At 38.4% G+C, this 20660-nt stretch overlaps 1 protein-coding gene across 1 annotated transcript in view; it reads left to right on the top strand.

The window, feature by feature from the left end:
* Positions 1-20660, top strand: part of ADAMTSL3 (ADAMTS like 3) — a gene marked incomplete at both ends in the record, with an annotated part of 174629 nt that overhangs the window by 115763 nt on the left and 38206 nt on the right. The window contains 8 exons of the mRNA XM_079540837.1: positions 530-687; positions 1656-1767; positions 4580-4718; positions 6319-6369; positions 10400-10604; positions 11472-11619; positions 13035-13119; positions 18553-18839. Of these exons, the coding sequence (XP_079396963.1) occupies positions 530-687; positions 1656-1767; positions 4580-4718; positions 6319-6369; positions 10400-10604; positions 11472-11619; positions 13035-13119; positions 18553-18839 (1185 nt within the window). The remainder of the gene's footprint in view (positions 1-529; positions 688-1655; positions 1768-4579; positions 4719-6318; positions 6370-10399; positions 10605-11471; positions 11620-13034; positions 13120-18552; positions 18840-20660) is intronic.

Below are 20660 nucleotides of genomic sequence, written 5' to 3'. Positions count from 1 at the left end.
GGCAGCACTGCAGCTACTGACCTCCTGGCCTTGCTTTTTGCTAATATGGGAAATACTTGGAGTTCAGTGAATGACCTCTGCAGTGAGTAGAGTTACGCAGCTTTTGAGGTGAGTGGTGAGCTTGATGCCATTCAGACCTCTCTGGACACTGATTACTGAAACTGCTGCGCTCTAGTTGTTTCAAGTATAAATCAGTTTTTGAAATGTATTGATTCTATTAATTTTGTGAGTTTCAACTTGTCCTGCTGAGTGTATTGATTTATAGATGTATAGAGTGCTCTTCTAGGAAAAAATGTCTCCAAAGAGCTTTTGGTATGGAAGAACAGTGTGATCCTGTACTGACACGTCACGCAATCATGCATCCACCTATAATCTGAAGTGGCTAACATTCTCACAGTTACTTGGTATATTCTTTAATGCATATATTCTGCTAATACTTGCAATGTAGAGTTGCAAATGTTACTTTCTGACTTCCCTGAAAAGAAAAAATAGCCTGTCTAAATTTACAAATTGCATATTTCCTCCCTAGTTATAGAGTCAAAGACACTACAAGGAGACAAGGGAGAACACAGTTTTGATGAACCTGGAACATTTGTCATAGAAAATACAACTGTTGAATTTCAGAAGACTACAGACAGGGAAATCATAAAGATCCTAGGACCTCTTGGTGCAGATTTCATTATCAAGGTGGGATGTCTGTGTGTACAAATCTACAAAGATATTGCAAGTATATGCAGCAGAGTAAGGAGCTGTCAATTGGTTGTAGCAATACAAGAAATCTTTTAGATAGTAAATAAGGAATCTGAATTAAAACCCAGAGGTAATTTATACTAATCACATCTTGACAAGTTAAAATGTTATTGAGGTCAATGTCACTGCTGTAGTAGAAAGCATGACAGGATATTTAATGGTAAAAATGTCCTGGACTTTTGTTTTAGATATTACTGAAATATTGCTGTGCACTGTACTGATGTTAATCCAGTTGAAGACTGCCACCTGCTGAATCTCAACGTTGCTTCCTGTAGCACCCTAAAATGACTCAGACAACTGATAGTCCAGCTACTGACTGTTTCTAATCCTTTTAGTTTCTGTTATACACAGACCACGTATCAGTGTTCTGTGTCATGTATGTGCATTTGTAGCCGTGTAGAAATTTACCAATATTTAACTGACAAAGGAAGGCAGTCATACAGTTTTCCATGGGAAATGGAAGGTGATTACTATCACCTCACTTGCCTTTATTTTTCTTGTTGTAGAAACAGGCTTTCAGTAATGTTTATTATTTTGCATCTCCAATATCACATGTGCTTTTAGACCTGCCAAAACATGAACCATTATGAATAGGTCGGTTCTAGTTCTCCCTATACAGAATACTTAATGTTTTGCTGATAAGGTAAAACAAAAAAATACAACTGGGAACTTTGTCAATAAAGTATTGATAATCAAATAGTAATATTATTACCTTAAATACTTTGATAAACAAAGTGACATATAAACTCTTGACTACTGGACATTTAGATTTATTGGATATTCTTGAAGTTTTATGGCTGTTGTCATAATACTGTCTGCACAGTTTCTACCTATGAATTCTATTTTGAAATGTCATAAACAATTGAGTACATTATACACATGTCTTTTAATGGAACTTTCTCTAGACCAGGTACTCTGGATCGAAAGACAGTGTGGTTCAATTCTTTTTCTATCAACCTATCAGTCATCAATGGAGACAAACAGAGTTCTTCCCCTGCACAGCGACATGTGGAGGAGGTAAGTAATGGCAATTTTTAAGGTGTGTTTACTTGTGAAGATAGAAAGTTGCTGATTTACAGCTTTCGTCTACATGTTTCTTGATTAAATGTTTGTGTTTCTTTGCACTTTGGTGGTGGTGGTTCTTCAAAAACATTGATGACAGAGTAGAAAGGAAGTTGTTCTTTTCCTCAGTTAATATAACTTTTTATCATGTATTAATGGAAGTCATGTTCTCATAATTGGATTGATTGTCAAATCTTCAGATATAAAGACATGACATTTAGAGTGGAAAATAACAATTCCTAAATGGTATTTTAGGAAAGTAAACAAATAAATACAATAAAAAAATAATCAGAAGATTAAGAGAAGGAGGTGTTTCTGAAGCAGTGGTGGACATGAGGGGCAGTATTAGAACACTTAATTTCGAAACTAACTACGGAGAAAGCAGAATAAACAGAATTTAAGAAACAATTACTATCAACACCTGTGGCTCTGGAAATGTGGTCTTGATATTAGTTAGAAGATAATGCACTGTAGTTTCTACTCCTGTTTTAATTACTACTATTTATACAATGGATGAACTGCAGCTTGACTGCTGCTCAGCCAAGCAAGCCCACTATTTGTCAAATCTGGTTCTTCAAAGAGCATTGCCTTGTCACGGGGGGAATTGCTGACATCATAGACACTTATTTCCCTTGAGCCAACATTACCCAGATCACCTGAAGAACAAACTAGGAGATCCTGCAGCAATACTGGCATAGTGATTTTGTGATTTCCTTACCCAGTACGGATATAGTCTAAATAGTTACTTGGGACATGAGTTAAAAGTGTTAAGGATGTTTAAAGCAGAGACTCTGGGGAGCTTTTGCCAGACCATCCATTTTGATACTTGCACCATGTTTAGAAGATGACATGCAGCCCCATAGGAAACTTCTGCATCTTTTAAGATACCTTGTTTTGTGAATTGTTAGCAGCAATAGCTGTTCTCTGAGCACAGAATTGTAGACTATCTTGAGTTGGAAAGGACCCATGAGGACTGCAGAGCCTAGCACCTGGCTTCACGGAGAGCTGCTCAAAACTCAAACCCTATGCTACAGACACCTGCGGCCCTGCAGGCTGCACACAGACTGCGGAAGTTGGTGATAATCCCTGCCCTCTGCCCCACGCCATCATGGCAGCAGCTCCTCCGTGTAGCCTGGCGTGGCCAAAACAATTTGCTTTTCTCAGTGTAGCCCTGGAAAGCAAAAAGGTTGGACACCACTGTGACTTACAGCATTGTCCAAATGCTTCCTGACCTCCAGCAGCATGGTGCCACGGCCAGGAGACCTGATCCTCACACCGACCCGCCCCTCCCCTGATGCAGCTCCATGCTGTTCTCTCTTCGAAATTAGTCAGTATTTTCGGTAGCTGCATTTGTAGCTGCATATCCATGATCTGAATCTGGTATCTTTGTTAACAGAGATTGACATTGTTGACAGCAGTCCTGAGAGAAGAGAGGCTCGTGAGTGAAGAAGCACAAAACTGAGCTAATACTACCCACAGAACTAGGAGTCTTAGGGATGGCATATTACTGAGGCACGCAGGGGAGTTGTATTGCAGCTGCCTGACTTAAACCTGTAATCTGGAATCAGCATGCCGCCATTCCTCACTTGAATTAAAATATGTTTAATTCTGTAATCTTCATGTGTGGGGAGAGTATGTTGCAGGGACATATCAGAAAGCACAGGCAAGCTCGAATGAACAAGAACATTTAAAAATTTAATTTATTTTGTTTGCAAGTGGCATATCTTCTGGGTCCTTTCAGTGCTTATGAGAACAGGAGCATGCTTTGAGCACTGGAACTGCTTAGTTCTTCTTTATGGTTATCACCCTCATGCATGATGACACTTTGAATCAGCCAAGAGACACAGAAGTGAAGCCATTGATATATGATACTATAGCAATTTCAGTAGACACTGGCTCTTGAGCTGTTAGTTTATTGACTCCATTTGGATTTTCATTCTTGTGGTTTCAAACTTTTTTTTCTTTGCACATACCAGAACATCCTCCTTCTCTCCTCACGTTAAGTCCAAGTCAGTTTCTCTGAATGAGCCTTTTTTTTCTTAGCCAAAAAAGAAACCCAATGGTTTATGAAACTCAGATTCCTTCTGTTAACCAGTCTTTCCACATATTTATTTTTTTTTCACCGAGTAGTTACTTCAAGTTTTCTTTTGTTGGCTCTTCAACTAGGAATGTTCTTGAAACTATTTCTTGGTTTTCTTCAGTTTAACTGAGCATAGTTTTTGAATCTCATCTTCAATTTCTCTGGCTTTCTGATTTAAGGTTGTTGTTTTTCTCTTTTTTGTTTTTTTGTTTTTTTTTTTTTTTTCAGCATGCATGACCATGTAATAAAGCTCTCACTAACATACACTTTAACTCTTCCTTGGGGGAGGGCTGTTATAAATCATGGAATGTGTAATAGAACCATATGACTTTGTAGGGTTGGCTTGTGACAGGTGAGCTGTTCCATTATGTCACATGTGACACATTTATGTGTGCTTTTACTTATATCCTTGGAGTATTATTAGAGTAATGTGTAAGAGTCTCATGTAGAATTAGGATAAGTTAACATAACTGTTGCACTGAATTACCTTCAATGAAAATCTAGCCCTGTATGCTCCTGTGCAACGTTTCCTTTTTTAAAAGCAAACCAAGGAAAAATAATACTGGAAATTAACCCTATGGAACCACAGTGTTTGGAGCGATTTGGGGGGGAGAGTGGTAAAGGGAGAAAGAAAAATCTGCTTTAATTTATCTCCATTATTACAATTTAACTTTGCTTCTGCATTAGGTTATCAGCTTAATTCTGCTGAATGTGTGGATATTCGTCTGAAGCGGGTTGTTCCTGATCATTATTGTCATTACCACCCAGAAAATAAGAAACCAAAGCCCAAGCTAAAAGAATGCAACATGGATCCTTGTCCCTCTAGGTATGTATGAGAAATAACTTAAAGTACATGCTGTTGTCATTAACTAAGGAACAAGTTGTCTTATTTCATTAATTTGGGTTTTTTTAATCTTTAAGGCTACTCAGTCTTGGTTGATTACTGCATGCATTGAAGGTTGGCATCAGGCACCATTGTCAGTGGGTTTGTAGTATTTCTTAAGTGTTGTGCACTACGTGATTTTGCATTATACCAACATTACGAGTTCCTGTTAGCCCTTTCTTCAAAGGCTAATTTTATCTTATTTATTTTACTAAGTGTGATGGCACTGGTGTGAGGTTTTTATGATGATTTATGAGGAAAGATTGTATACCAGTTTTTGATTTTATCAGCCCTGCCATTCAGAACTTTTCATTACAAACAGGCAGTTTGTAATGAAATCAAGTTTTGCTTATAGTTTATCCTGGTTTATTCATTTATCTACCAGAAAGTCTCTTTTTTTTTTGTACTGCAGAGTTGACAATAATTGAAGTTTGGGACTTTGTTCTTTTGTGTGTGTGTGTGTGTGCACACATTTTTCTGCTGTTGTTGTTAGTATTACTTTTACATTAAGAATAGAAAAAAATTATTAATCGTGGTACAAACAGAGCGGAATATTATTGCCAAATTATAAAGGCTGCGGTATACATAACTTGTATTGAATTGCACTACAGTATTTCAAACTAACTTTTGGATTGTCTGATGAGGTTTCCTGGCTGTGCTAAAAGAATCTTAAAATAACATCTCAGTATCAAGTCCCAGAACCTCACAGTAATATGCCAGCTGGACGAACTAGAATTATATGGAAGAAGAAAAGGAAACACACTCAATGGATTTCATTTCCTATAGCTAAACTGTCCGTTTCCTTTCATTCCTGCTGAACATAATCGTTGATAGTGACCTCTAACAGTTATAGATGTGCAGGATTTCAAGACTTTTTCCTGGATAGCTGATCACTCTATGGAGTGGTAAGACTTCAGTAAAGCTTAATGGCAACAGGTGCCAAATATTGCAAAGTTGGATTGGGAAAATAAGAAAGGGTGTAATTCTTTTTCCTTTCAAATTTATTGTATACAGACAGAAAAAGAGGACTACTGCTAGATAGAATGCCATATTTCTTAGTATTGGAAGTAAGGCTTTATGCTGGCAATTCAAGCAAACTGCTGTAGAAGGATCCTAAGCACCATTCAAACCTATCTAGAATTAATTCTGAGCTGCATTTATTTCACTGCCACACATGTTCCTCAGAGGTCTTCATTACAATATAAATATGTATTTCTTGTTAGTAAAGTAGCACAGTTCTCTGCTCAAGCATTCCTTCTTTCATTCTTTTTTTTTTTTCTTTTTCTTTTTTTTTTCTTTTTTTTTTTTGTGGAATTATGTGGAGAAACTGTATGGTGAATAGATGTCTCTCTCTCTCCAGAAAGTTTAAGGTTGTATGAGTCATTGTTGGCTACAGAGGTAGGTAACATGCTGTGAATGTAAGATTCCCTCGTTTCACACTGGGAATTAATTACTTGAAACATGATTGTGTGTAAGTATGTATGTAGTTGCTATTGAGCCTTGGATATAAGAAATAATGCTGCAATATTTATTTTGTTGACAGTGATGGATTTAAAGAAATCATGCCATATGATCACTTCCAGCCACTTCCTCGGTATGTACAATCAGAACAGCGTATGTTTCAGTGTTATCCCAGTTTTGACTGTAAGTTCATTATTTGAGTACTTACATCATTGAATGTTGTCTTATGATGCTTTTTGCTGTAAGTAGCAAGTTCGTAACAAAATCCTGTATTTTGATTTTGAATCTTGCACTTTGGGTAATTAGCCTAGCAGTAAGAGGTTAATATGCTCTTGAAAATATCAACTTGAAAGACTTCAGCAAAGAGTTGTTCCCCTAATCCTTCTCTTGCTGTGCTGCCAAGAAGGGCATCTCCTTTAAAATTCTGTATGGATTCTTTTATTGAAAGATTTTTAGTCTGAAGATGAATGCAGTGAATGTATCCGCAAATACAACTGGTCTTCCTGTGTTACAGGACTCTTCGGTTCCCCTTCACTTATTTACTATTTAGACTTACACTCTAATGACATCAAGGTTGACATGACAGTTTAAAGATACTCTGTTGTCTAAATGTCTACTGACTAAAATTAGGGCAAGAGTACAGATAAATGCCTTTTATTTGTTCATTGTTTTTCTTCTTTTTTTTATATCTCCCATCAGTCACAAAACTGTAAGGTATCTCTGAAATGTTTAAATGTTTTATAAAGATGTTTGTACTAAAAAGCATTGAGCCAGACTTAGTGTTAATGTAAAGAATTATAGTCAGTGGACTTAGATGTGTATTTATCCTAACTGAAGCACTGCTTTAGAATACAGCAAAATGAATAATGTATATTTTTCTAAATGACTAAAGATGTGAAGTAATGAGAATGAAATCATAGATTTGCATGGCTCAGTGGAGCTACTGATTACAGCTGGTATAAACGGGCAAAGTTTATTTCCGTAACAATTTACGCTTGCTGTGGATCAGCTCTCCTGTGATGTATTCTGGCTTTCATACACTGGTTGGGATCTTTTCAGTTACATCTTTATCCCGTGAAGTTCTGTAATTGTTCTGTCTCTCTCTCCTTCCATTTCTTCTGCCAATTCTTCTGTCAGTTCCTTTTTGTTCAGATCTCCTCTGAAAGTCAGCACAATTTATTTTCACGAGTATTTCATCTTCTGAACCACTCAGCTGGAGACAAGCTGAAAGAGAAATTTAATCCCCTTTCTGTGCTGTACTGTGCTCAGCATATTTGCATGACACTCTGGTGAGATGGATTATGTCTGTGATAAAGCTGTGGGCAGGTTCTCTTATTTCAAATATTGAGAACTATAAAGACCCACCTCATTTCAACACCTCTATGTGTACCATCAGAAGATGTCATGGTGTTTCTGTGCAGTGCTCAGGAGTAAGAACTGTAAGATGGAAGCAAGTGGCCAAGCTGGGCTCAGAGTTCATTCCATTAGGATGGAAAGAGGAGAAATTGGACAGACTTATTCACTGTGCTCCTTCCACTGGGAAGATACATGAGTAAACACATCAGAGGTGTAAAGGCACCACTTCTTCCTGAAATTTCTGAAATACTTGCATCAATGAGGTGAATCTGGTCCAGTGTGGATGTAAGTCTTGCTTCAATGTATCAAGGTGTTCCTTCTCTGTGTTGTTGCCTGTAAAGCAATTGCCTTGTGTCAGTTCTACAGGGCTTTTTCTGCCTCTTTTTTCTGCTTGCTTTTTTCTTATCTGTTCACACACTAACCCAAAACTGTCCTTGCAAAGCAGGCAGAAAACAAGTGTTGTAGATATGCTTGAGTAAAGCTGTACAGACTACCTCACCTTGACCAGCAATCGTACATCACACCTCCTACATAACTCAAGGGCCATCTGCAGTCCTGTGGCATTTACCACTACTTGCCCATTCACACAAGGAAGTTGTGGGAAAATCATGGTGCACACCACAAGATCTTGAAAGAGTTCTCCTGTGGCTCGAGTTGTAAATGCCCCACTGAAATATTTTTACAGATGGAGAATTCTTTTGAAATAAATAGAAAAATTTCCCAGGATGAAAATTTTGTTTTAAAGCTTTTGGAATGCCTCCATTTATTTCAGACTTGTTGGACTGTTGAGAATCCCTTGACAGCTGTGGGTTCTGGAAAGTATCTCCTTGACTGCCTGTCCTAGACCCCCTTTTCCCCAGTAGCCATGGACCTCACTCCATCTTGAAAATGCTTTTGGGAGTGTGGGATCTGGAGTGTGTTTGAAACTGATGAGATAAAGAAAAACAACTATAAAACTTTATGCTATAAACACTTATGAGGCTAGTATTACACATAGCACAGTGAGCCTTATATATATAAATCCATGAGCTGCTAATTCATCGAACAGTTAATTGCTCTTTAGTTCCTGGCTTTTTCTTTTCCCCTTTTTTTTCCTGTCTTTTCTTTTTCTTTTTCTTTTTCTTTTTTTTTTATAAGAAAATGATTTAACACTGGACATTCATTTAAAGAAAAGTGTATTTTACACTAGTGATATGATATCTATGCATACAGCCTTATTCTGAATGTGTTTGAGTGTATAGTCTGGTTAACGTTACGTGGCTTGCTCTCTGTACTATGCTCATTTTCCTATTGACCTTAGACATGATTAATGTTTTCATAGGAATGCTTAAAACAGAAAGTATCGTTGATTTACCTGTTGTATCACAGAAAATGTGTAATGATTATTTAAATTTAACTAGGATTATAGTACTTTGTTCCATCTGCTCCAAGACTATGACTTCCTCTTTGAGATGGCTGTGTTACTCCTGATCAACTGATTTTGGTGGGGTATTGTAGTTACTGTGTCCATTATTCATAATGGATGTGCTTTTTATAAACAATCCTCTGTGAACCCCTGCAGTAGTCAGATGAATAATTTTTAGCAAGACACTGATGAATTATAAGATTTGGTCCAAAACTCAACCATTTTCCAGAGTTTGGCTTTAATTTGAGTGGATGGTGGGACGAAAACAGGAGGCAAAGAGTGAGAAAAATACATAGGGCTGAGTGTATGCTATAGATAAATGCTATGACAGAGGCTTGTAATCTGTAAGCGTGGCAAGAATGGGGCACTGAGATTTGTTTTTGTTGCAAAATAATTGCTTAAATATGCATTTATGCTAAGACTGAAAAATAAATGAAACAAAGCTTGTAACCTAAACACCTCCATGTAATTCTCACTTCAGATGGTACAGCAGTTTCCATCTTCACATCTAAGACCATGGGTAAATTTTCATTTTAAAGACATTCTTTCCCACCAGTTTGTATGTCATCCCTCTGCTGGAAGCTGCTAAACCATAGCTCTGCTAGTTGGCAGGGCTTTGTGAGTTTTCCTTAATCTCTGTATCTCCTTGCTTCAGAAGAAATCAGGTAGGTTACTTGGAGTGGCCGCAGTGGTTAAGTAGCCTTAAGTTGAAAAGACTGAATACAAACTCATTCAATGGCATTTTAAATGTAGGTGGGAAAACTCTTGCAGAACTGCAGTAGTAACCAGCCAAATGGTATCCGTCACAACATAATATGTTCAGGGTCCTTAAGGATGAGGACATTTTGTGCTGAAATAGCTGATTTTTCCCAAAACAAGTATTGGAGTTCCCCCAAAATGCTTTCCTGAACAAATTTTTAGGAGCAGTCTGCACCAGTGTGGGCAGTAGTGAGCAGCAACAACATCCTCAGTCACCAGTCTGTTCTGTATCTGTACTTCATATAATCTCAAGTACATATGCTTCATGTTCTCTGACAAATGTAAGAAAAATGAACCGTGAAAAATATTGTATTTAGGTGATGCAGAAGAACGAATGAAAACGATTCCAGTAATCAAACTCAGTATATTTAGGAACTTAAATATGATAATTAGATTTTCAATTATGTGAAGCTTACTTAAATTTGTCCTATTTGTGTTTTCATTTTATGCATGAATTTAAGCCTGGAATAATGTAATACAACTCTATAATTCAATTTTGTATTAAATGTGTGGTAAGAATTAAGAAACAAAAAATAATGTAATATAATTACATTGAGGTTAGATTCAGTTTTTTTGCACTTTTAATAGAGGTTAGTAGAATAAAAAATAGTCTTGTTTTTAATCTACTAGTCTTTTTTTCCAGGTGGGAACATAACCCTTGGACTGCATGTTCAGTTTCCTGTGGAGGTGGCATTCAGAGGAGAAGTTTTGTGTGTGTAGAGGAAACCATACATGGAGAGATTCTGCAAGTGGAAGAATGGAAATGCATGTATGCCCCTAAACCCAAAGTCATTCAAACCTGCAATCTGTTTGATTGTCCTAAGTGGGTTGCAATGGAATGGTCTCAGGTAAGTTGAAAGTGTTTCAGACTATTATCCTTTTCTTAAAGAAAAAAAAAAGAAAAAGCATCTAATCTTGTGTTATCATGTACGAGTACAGATTTACAGGAAAAAAATACAGGCAAAATTCATAGCGTTTCATGGGATAAGTTTGTTCTAATTAACCTGGCCTGATAATAATAATAAAAGTTAAGGCGTCTGTGTAGATAAAAATACATATTGAATTACTTATGCTTCTTTAATTCCTGCTTTACAAAGACGAGAAATTAGAGTAAGAGGTCAGACTCCTTTGCAATCAGGTTGTTTGTTTCTCGGTTCTTGATAAGTGTGATCTTTCACACCATGTAAAAGCTAAAGGCATGGCTGTCTAGTGGCTGATATATTGCCAGGGTGATTTTCCAGCATTCTTACCTTTCATTATAGTAACAAGAACATAGAGCCAACTCATCTTGGCTGTAGTTATCTGATAGTCAGATAGCTCAACACTTCTGTAACTACTTAGTTCATCTAAATGACATCACTGACTTGTAGTGGAGAAACAGTTCTCACAGCACGTCTGACCCAGCTTAAACTGAAAATGACCACTCTGAGAGAGCATATCTTCAGTACACAAACCCCTCTGTTTTAGATGTTTGCCAATCAGATAAGCTTTAGAGAACCCCAATAAGCCACTTTCTTTCCAAAAATTAGCATTTCTTCAAGCATCAGCCTTCTCTTTATTCACCCAAAAATGCAAGGTCATAGTCACATCTCTGATATCTGATTAATTCTGGAAAGACTTAAGTAAACATATAATCAGTATTTCAAACTTGCTTTTCATCAGTATTTATAAATAAAATAAAAGAGAGAGTGAGATGGTTGCTTTATCTCCTGCAGTGCACAGTGACATGTGGACGAGGTTTACGTTACCGTGTAGTGCTGTGCATTGACCACCGTGGGCAGCATGTTGGTGGCTGTAATCCACAACTTAAACTGCACATAAAAGAAGAGTGCATCGTGCCAATACCTTGTTACAAGCCAAGAGGTAAATGGAACTTCATTGGAGTCTGTTATTGTTATACATTTTTGTTCAGAGAATTAAAAGCCCCTAGTAACCTCTCAGAAATGCCAGAAGCTGGAATTTACTGGGGCTTATTTTAGTCTTGGCAGAAACAGATATTTTAATTATTGGTGCTAGAAGTGTCCTGCTGATTTTTGCTGATAATGTGGCCAGGCAGTTGTAAGGTGAACATGTAACTGTACCTATACAACTTGGTCAGACTGGGAAAACCAGAGTTAATGAGTTCAAGATGGTAAGGAAGAGTTGTTCAGTAACACTTGAAATACAAATGATGCTCGCATGTATCAGCTGGGATGTTGCTCTTTTGCATCTCATTAAAATTATCAGTCTTCTATGTGGACCTCTTCAGTTCATTAAGTTATAAACATTTTTTGTATATTTACTACGTTTGTCACAATTATGTGAATTGACAAATATTCTCTGAAAGAGTTGATATGATGTAGAAAAGTAGACGTGAAGGTGAAAGGAAAAACAAAGATGGGAAGATTGGGAGGAAGTAATATATTTTGTCCTTTACTCATTTCTGTCCCTCTGTGCCCAGAAAATTTTGGTTGGTTCTACTTTTGTTCCTTTCAGCTTTTATTTCAGCTTTAAGACTATGTTTCAGACACTCACTGTAAAGATTTACTCAAAGAGTGCAAATTATCTGCAGACAGCTTAATGTTTCTCTTTGGGATGTTGTCAGACTCTAGGCTATTCTTCAAGCATGAAGAATTCAGGGTTAAACCATGAGGTGGAAACCAGCACTGAAAATTAAAGAGCTTTCTGGGATTTTAGTTTGGAGGTGGTCCTCAAGTGTCTAATGTTGCCCCAAGAAAAGACATCACAGAAGTTTGGGATACCTAGGCAGATTAAAAAAAAAAAGGCTAGAATTTATTGTTTTGTTTTGTTTTGTTTTGTTTTCTAATTATTATATTGAATTCTGTATTTGGGAAAGCTAGCTAATTTGATTAGCAAAAATAATTTATCTAATGGAAATCTTTTAATGAGGGCAGTCCATGTGGAGAACAACGTATTTTTGCTTTAGTCGGGCTTGTAAATTTCTGATTGGTTCAGCTGTAAAGTTACATTATGGTGATGATACACAGATAAGCTACAATCTAATAGGAAATGCCCGTGCTTGGGGAAGATGTGGAGAAGAAATCAAAGGCTACATAGGAATTAAAATCGGATTATTGGCAACCTCTCAGTAAAAAATGGTATCAGGATGGAAATATCCTAATAAATGATGTTTTATTTTCCACTATATTCTAAAAATTGAGTAAGGAGATCAATAGACAGTGTACAGTATGAAGTGCTAAGGTATATAATGCTAACATCTACTTGTCATCTCACTTTTTGGAGGAATTCCCTAGTGTTGTTTATTTTTTCTCGACTAGAAAAAAGTCCTGTGGAAGCAAAATCCCCATGGTTTAAACAGGCACACGAAATGGAGGAGACCAGAGCAGTCTCAGAAGAGCCAACGTAAGTACATTGTCTTATAGAGTGAAGAAATATTTCCAGCATGTTTTGCAGATGATCTGGAATGACTGTTGGCTCTGCAGTTTGCTTTGACATTTGGCCCTCCTTGGAGATGAGTTGTATTATGAGCTGTTCCTCATTTTCTTCTCGACAGCTTTGCTTCTGGAGCTCCTGTTTTGGATGACATAGAGCTTAGCTACTCTACTAATAGTGTCCGTATATCGTTCAAGCGACATAAAGTGATATTAATTTAAACAAATTAAGATTAATTAATGCACATAGAAGCATTCCATTTGATATATAGTAATTTTCAGTTTTATCTCAGTGTGCTGCTACCTGTAGAATGTTAATGGTTTTATCAGAAACTAAGAAGTACTTTCTGGGCTGCCAGAATTTTCTTGGTGGAGAGAGACCAGTGCATAAAGAAAGTGAGAAAAAGCTGCTGGTCTCTGAGCTTAGCTAAATCTGTGGGGATGAGTTGCAACATCTTACATACACATGTGTGTGCAAAAGACCACCTGGATTTTTGGGGGATTTTTTGAGTCTCCTTCAAAGCTGATGGGGATAAGCCTGACAACACTTATGGCCTGGGTGTGGAAGCCTAAACTAAATCCAATTAGGTTTTGTTCCTGTCCTGTGTGTGTCAGGGCATGCACAGAATTCCTTGTGTCCCTTGTGTACAGGCCTGCTTGTATTTGACTTGTATATTCAATATTTAACATACAACTTTCTGTATTTTCTGAGTTTTTGAAAAGCACTCTGTTGTATTTAGCCAGATTCAGCACTCATTTGTAGCAGTTGTAGTTTAAAATGATTTAGGTGAGCTTATTGAAATGACTTTGGATTTACATTGCTCTCTCTGAAAGTTGAGTATGCCCCATAACCTCCTGTTTTTCTTCCTCCATTTAAGGGTTTCTGATTTCTGGCACACATGCATGAGCAGGTGTGATCATGAGTAATAAAATCTTTACACCTGCAGCAACACACAGGAGAAACCTCTTGCCAAACAGGTGTTTGCATAGTTATGGTGGCTGTACTTGAATCCTTTCACTGCTCTAGCCTCCCAAGTCAGGGGTCAACCTACTGTGAGGGGTTATTTCGCTCCCCAGACTGGTGGCCCTAAATTCAAGCAGATTAGTGGCAAAGATGTAAAATCACATGTGATTGTGAAATGGAGGGATGCAATCAAATGTGCCAGTTGAATGTCCACATGGTCAGATTGAATGTCTAATGTCAGATTAGAAGTATAGCAGGCTGCCTCTCAAAAGGGTTCAGCATGAGGTTATAAAGAAAATAATCTCTAGTGTTACAGAATCAGCTGTGGCAGCCATGTACTTGTGTAGTCTGTCTGCTTTTACAATCCTTCAAGAGCAGTGTGGCAGAATAAGCAAGGAGAACTGGCAGGGGCGCAGCATGCCAGTTCAGAGTGTCTTTAGAATATAGTAGAGCTGAGCTGGGATCATTTTAATGGGTTCTCTCTTACCTTCTCCATGCAAAGATGACAGTTTTTTATGCCTATCTAGACGTGGCTGATCTATTCCACTGGGCCACACAATGTGCATGCAGACCTGTGATCCCAGTGCAAAGCTCTGCAGCTTTGCCACTTCTTAGATTTTTTTCCTCTTTGCTTATCCCGGAGTCCTCGATGTTCATCACTGGTCATTTTTTATCCTAATCTCATCCCAGGAGCCTCTCCATCACATTTTCTATAGGCATCGTCTCCTACATTTGAGAGGTTTCTCCTGTTGCTTCCTGCTGATTATATAATCCTTACTAATCAAAGAATTATTAAGGTAGGAAAAGACCATTGAGATCATCTAATCCAAGCACCTTTTTTTGTGAAAGTATTTTATTTTATTGAGAAAAGTGATAATAATATTATCAAGTGCCTTACCGAATCCTATCTCCCAAAGAAGCCACATGACTTTGTTTGCATCACCTACAAAAAGTACGGAAGTGTGTTCTGTGTAATCTGTGCTTTAATCTGTGCTGTATAAAATTAAGTCCATGTGTGGATGTGTTCTATAAAAAAAGAAAATAATTCCAAGTGGTAACAAACTTACACGAGAGCCTGTGTGTATTTAAAGAAACGTATAACAGTTTTGTAAAAACTGACTGGAAAAGAAAAATCCGTCCAACTGGAATGCAGATTTCTTATCTAAAGGAAATGTATTTTCATATATGATAGTGTCTTTTCTTTACAGAAATAATTGCGTTTTAAGTAACTTTGTAGAGAACAAAATTATTAAAAAACCCACAACATTAAAACACTAATATATTAATATTTGAAAGCATTAAACAGCTGTTGTGCAGTGAGGGAAGGAGCCCAACGAAGTCTGGAGTTCAGTTGTAAGCGCTACCAACTTCATCTGGACCAGGGGGATTTTCCAGGACATCAAATTGAGATTCATATATTGGATCGCACACAAAGCTGCTGTAGAAATCCCAGTACAATTCAGGGTCATGGGCACTTCAACCATACAAGTCAGTTAAATTCTCAGCAAGGAAGGTCGCCATCGAATTGCTGCGGGTCATCTGAAAAATGGTCATCCCTGAGTATGGGAGCAGTGGGTTGGCACCATAGGACAGTAAGAGGCGGACTATGTCTAAGTAATCATTTAATACTGCGTCGTGGATTGGTCCGATGCCACCCTGCGCATAGCAGTTCACATGAGCCCCGTTCTTGAGGAGAAGTCTGGCGATACTCAGCCAGCCACTGAAACAGGCCTCGTGCAGGGCACAGTAACCCGAGTCATCGTGGTGGTGAATGTCACAGACATTGTTTTTCAGGCAATACAGAACGACTTTCTGGTAGCCCAGGTAAGCCGCCCGCTGCAGCAGGCTCTCACCTGCGTTCTCGTTAACACTGATGGAGCGGGCCTCACGTGGCATGGGCTGGCGGGGCCTGGGCACCTGCAGTGTTTCTTGCTGGGGGTTTGGCAGCAAGGTGGACTGCTGCAGCTGCTTGCGCTGCTTCTGCTTGCGGGGTTTGGCAGGCAAGGAGCCATGATGCTGAGTGGACTCTGCTTGTTTCATCACTTTCTTTGGTACAGCGACCGTATCTTCGGTATGTTCAGTGTCAAAGGATTCATCCTCTGTTACGCATGGCCTCTTTCTTGTCCCCTGCTCTTCCAAATGTTTTGTTTTACACTTACGTTTTCCTGATGGTTTCTTGTACTCTGCAAGCTTTTGCAGCGGAGGTTCATGGTAGAAGCCCTCCTTTTTGCCTGTGTCCAGCCTGTCTGTCTTGCAGCTTTTTTTAATTTTCTGCTGTTTGGCATCTGAACTTGGTGCTCGACTCGACTGAGCCTGTTGGTCAGATAAGTCTTCTGCCCTCGCGCCAGACATTGCCAAATGTAAGGCTTAAAATCTCTGTGCTGAGTCACCTGTTCTACCTTGTGCCGTAGGCTACCTGCCACTCCAAGCAAAGCCAGATTTTGGACAGTTCTTTTCACTTTTAGAGCCCTGCCACAGCAGGAGCACTGAGAAGAGTTGTATGTTACTCTTGGTGGGCTTGTTGCCACGGCCAGAATCCTGTTGTGATTTCAGAATCTCGTTGCCAGTGGCAACCTGTTTGCATCTTTCCACCCATGCCCAGGAGCTCTAACTGCCCTAACTGATCCTGTCTTTTCTAGCCCGAGTAAGACTTCTGTGTCAGGGTTTACAATCGAAGAAGAAACTCCAACAATAGGTTGTCGCTTCTTCCCAAATAGATGATGAGATATCTCTCTGGTTTGGATTTGTTTATCTTTCTTTTTTTTTGTAATTCATGCATAATTCAATGTGGTATCTCATAGTTCTTCTCTGTCTTACAGGAGTCTTACGATTTCCTTGGTACAATTCCTTCACATTTAATTTTAGTTATTCTCTTGTTGTCCAAACTTGAAGTGCAATATGAAGTCCCAGCTTTCAGTCCATCCTTTTATTACAGCTGTCTTTCTCTGCTTCTGTGTCATATTTTCATGGATAATGAATAAGAGAATAAGTACAGTTCTGTTTTAGAACCCAAAAGTGGTGGATATGCGAAAGTAGCTTGTGGAAGAGAAATACTTGTACTACTGATTACTACATTGCATTGATGATTTTTGCTTTAATGATTCCTGTCACAGACTTTGATTGAGAATGTGTTGAAAAATAAATATGAGAAAATGAAAAAGAATTCTAAACTCAAAATTCAGATACAACACTAACCTCCAGGGTTCTCACACACTCGTCACTTCCTTCTTTAATGCGTGTCTCTGTGTATACAGATATACATGTATGCGTTTTGGGTTTCGTATCTCTGTTGGCTTGTGTCTGAGGTACCTGTGTTGCAGAAGTTTAGGAGCTAAAAAGTCACATGGCTACATTAGAAAAATGCTGAAGTAGAATAAAACGTATTTGAATGTGTTTTCTTTTAATCTTAAACTTCTCTGTAAAATCCCAGGCACTGATATTCAATGGGAAAACCTCCATTATGATATAGGTTTGCTATAAGTCAAAGAAAAAATGCTTCAATTTTTATGAGTTTCTTTCTAAGTATGGATGCTGTGGCTCAAAATTGTCTCTCCACTCTACAGAATTTCAGAATCACACACCATAGGTTATTTCTGGAGCACCTTAATGCATACAGTTTTGTAAGCCTGTGCACGAAGTCCTTGATCCAGTGAGGTCCTTAAGCACAAGTTTAACACTGAGTATATCATAGTCCTATTGATTTGAGAAGACTGTCTGATATGCTTAGAGTTAGGCACATGCTAAAGTATTTCACTTCCGTGGCTACCCTAATTAGTTTGTGTGGCTGTCTTTGTCTTTGGGAAGACTGTGAGATCTGCTGTTTCAGAGCCACTTGGATTTTATCTGCTGGAGTAAAAGCAAGCCTTTCTTTTCACCTTTTCCCGTAGTTATTCACTTAAAATTTGTTATCAAAAGCATCTGGACGTGATTCCTGCCAGCTCTGCTGTTGAACTCAGCAGGCCTTTAGGTTGCACTGGCGTGCACAGTTGCCCAGAGAGGTTGTGGATGCCCCATCCCTGGAGGCATTCAAGGCCAGGCTGCATGTGGCTCTGGGCAGCCTGGCCTAATGGTTTGTGACCCTGCCCATGACAGGGAACTTGAAACTAGGTGATCTTTGAGGTCCGTTTCAACCCAGGACATTCTATGATTCTGTTTTGATTCTGCAGTTCTAGGACGTTTGCTGTTTTTAGCACTGAAAGACAAAACCGTTAATCGATTTGTCAATACTCTTCCGATAGAGAACAATCTGATCTGGGATAGGAGAAAAGTGAAAGACTTAAAAAAACCATATTTAATTATGCAGTCATTTGAAACACGAAATAGTGTTATGTATTATGTTATATCTGCATGTATGTTTTTTAGCTGTGTTTTACTTGTGCATATGCGGACACATTCTAGAGTTAAATGCAAACATTTCATTTGTGCTGTGCTCATTTGCAGGTTTATTCCTGAGCCGTGGTCTCCATGCAGTGCCACATGTGGCAGTGGCATACAGGTGCGGGATGTGAAGTGCCGAATTCTTCTCTCATTTACGCAGACTGAGGTGGAACTGCCTGAGGAGGAATGTGAAGATGTGAAGCCCCTCACAGAACAAGTATGTCACGAGGCACCCTGTGACAGTGATCCTGTCCCCTACACACCGGAATTTTCACGTGCTGAAGATGGCAGTGTGGTTTACGACTGGGAGTACATTGGTTTTACTCCTTGTTCAGCCACCTGTCTTGGAGGTACTTTTATTATCTTTTTTCCCCCTTTCTTTTTAATCCTGACTTATAAGAACTTGGTATTTGAAATTGCCACATTTTCCATTAGCGTTAACCTGAATTAGTAATGCTGATATTTAGGAAAACATGCAGCTTCAGCTTTTTTTTTTTCCCCCCCTTGGTTATTAATAGAGTGTTCTTAATGTGTTCAAGCATCAGGCTTTATTTGGTTACGTAAGGCACAAGAAGCTTTTGCTACAGCAGCTTCCTACAGTCTTACTGCTGCAAGGATCTTGGCTGCCAGGCAGTTGGTTGTACCAGTGTGTTTAATGCAGTGATGGGCAAAAAAAATGAACTTTCTTTTCCTGTGAACTGAAAGCTTATCATTTTGTAGGTAAAATTTCCATATTGTTATCTTCCAAAATGCTGCAATTTTCTTCAGTACAGTAGGGATACAAAATTATAGTTTCTATATACTGTCACATAGATAAAATTATAATATTATGCATTGCTTTCCATCTGACTGGTCTGGAGATTGAAGAGGAGTTTGTTTAGGTCTTGGTACACCATATAACTCTATAGGAACTTCATGCCATACGTCTGTCTGCAAGTAGTTAAGCACATTCCTTTTTGGATGTAATCGAATCTCCCTGTCGTCCAAAGTACATGTAACTAGACAAGACTGCTGGTGTTGCTACTACATACTGTACTTCGGAACTGAACAGAGAAGTGAGTTATGAAGTGTAAAGTGGAGGCAGTGGAATTATGAGCACACCTATACATGACAGGAACGATGACATCAGTGGGAAGTGAAGACAGTTGTACCCATAGCAGAAATAAAAAATGTAGGAAAGGGGAGAGCAACTACAATTGGAAGCAGAGAGCCTAGTCTAGAGCTCATAGAAGGCAGCCTGCCTTTGTATTATTACCAGTTCAAAACTTGAAGATGGAAGCTGGGAGGGATGCCCCTGAATGCTGTCAGCAGAATGGTAAGTGACTGACAAGTGCCTTGTTTATTTAACACTGATGATATTGATTCATAGGGATAGCAGCATGTGCAGTCACAAAAAATAATGTATCAGTTTCTTCTATTGCCTTCAGTAGACGTGACAAACAGCAAGGGTATAATCCAAGTATGTACGTATAGAACATGGCGTGATAGCAGCAGCTACTGTCTCTATTTCCTTATTTTGAGGGAATTGTTTTTAGAGACAAGGAATCACACTCTAAAGCAGAAACAGGGCTTTTCTTATTATGACATTTGCAGGTTTTTTCAGCTCTTGACGGATTTTTGTAATGTAAAATTATTTCATTGCCATTTTAGATTTATTTTACTGCTTTTTAGCCAGTGTCTTTTCATAGATGTTAAAAAAAAACACATTTTTTAATTTTTATTTTTGAAATCAGTAGAAGTTCAGCTAAAATCACTTCTGGTCTTTGCCTGTCACTACACGTGCACATCTGCATTGTTAGTGTCTTCACATGTGAGTTTGTCCGTGCAAAAGCATTCACATAACAAATTGCATTTGGAGTGCAGACTAAAGGCAATTTAAGGAGAATTTCCTGAAGACAGTAGATTCATTTGCCAGCACAAAGGAGCTTCAGAATGACTGGTTAACAGAATCACATCTGGCTTTATTTTGTTCCCAGTGGAGCTGAGTGTGGATTTGGCTGTCGACTTCTGGTCCTCTCATGAATTCGTGAGGTTGCCTGACCGAGAATTTTCCTGTAATATTGTTTGTTTGATGTGAAATAAGTCATTATAGAAGTTTGAAAAGAAATGGTTTTTTGTGTTCTGAAGACGACTGTGGTATCGCTGGTGCTGTACCTAGACATTTCTCTTAT

The sequence above is a fragment of the Tetrao urogallus genome (assembly GCF_951394365.1).
Source record: "Tetrao urogallus genome assembly, chromosome: 11".
NCBI lineage: Eukaryota > Metazoa > Chordata > Aves > Galliformes > Phasianidae > Tetrao > Tetrao urogallus.
This window is presented reverse-complemented; position numbering and strand designations above follow the sequence as displayed.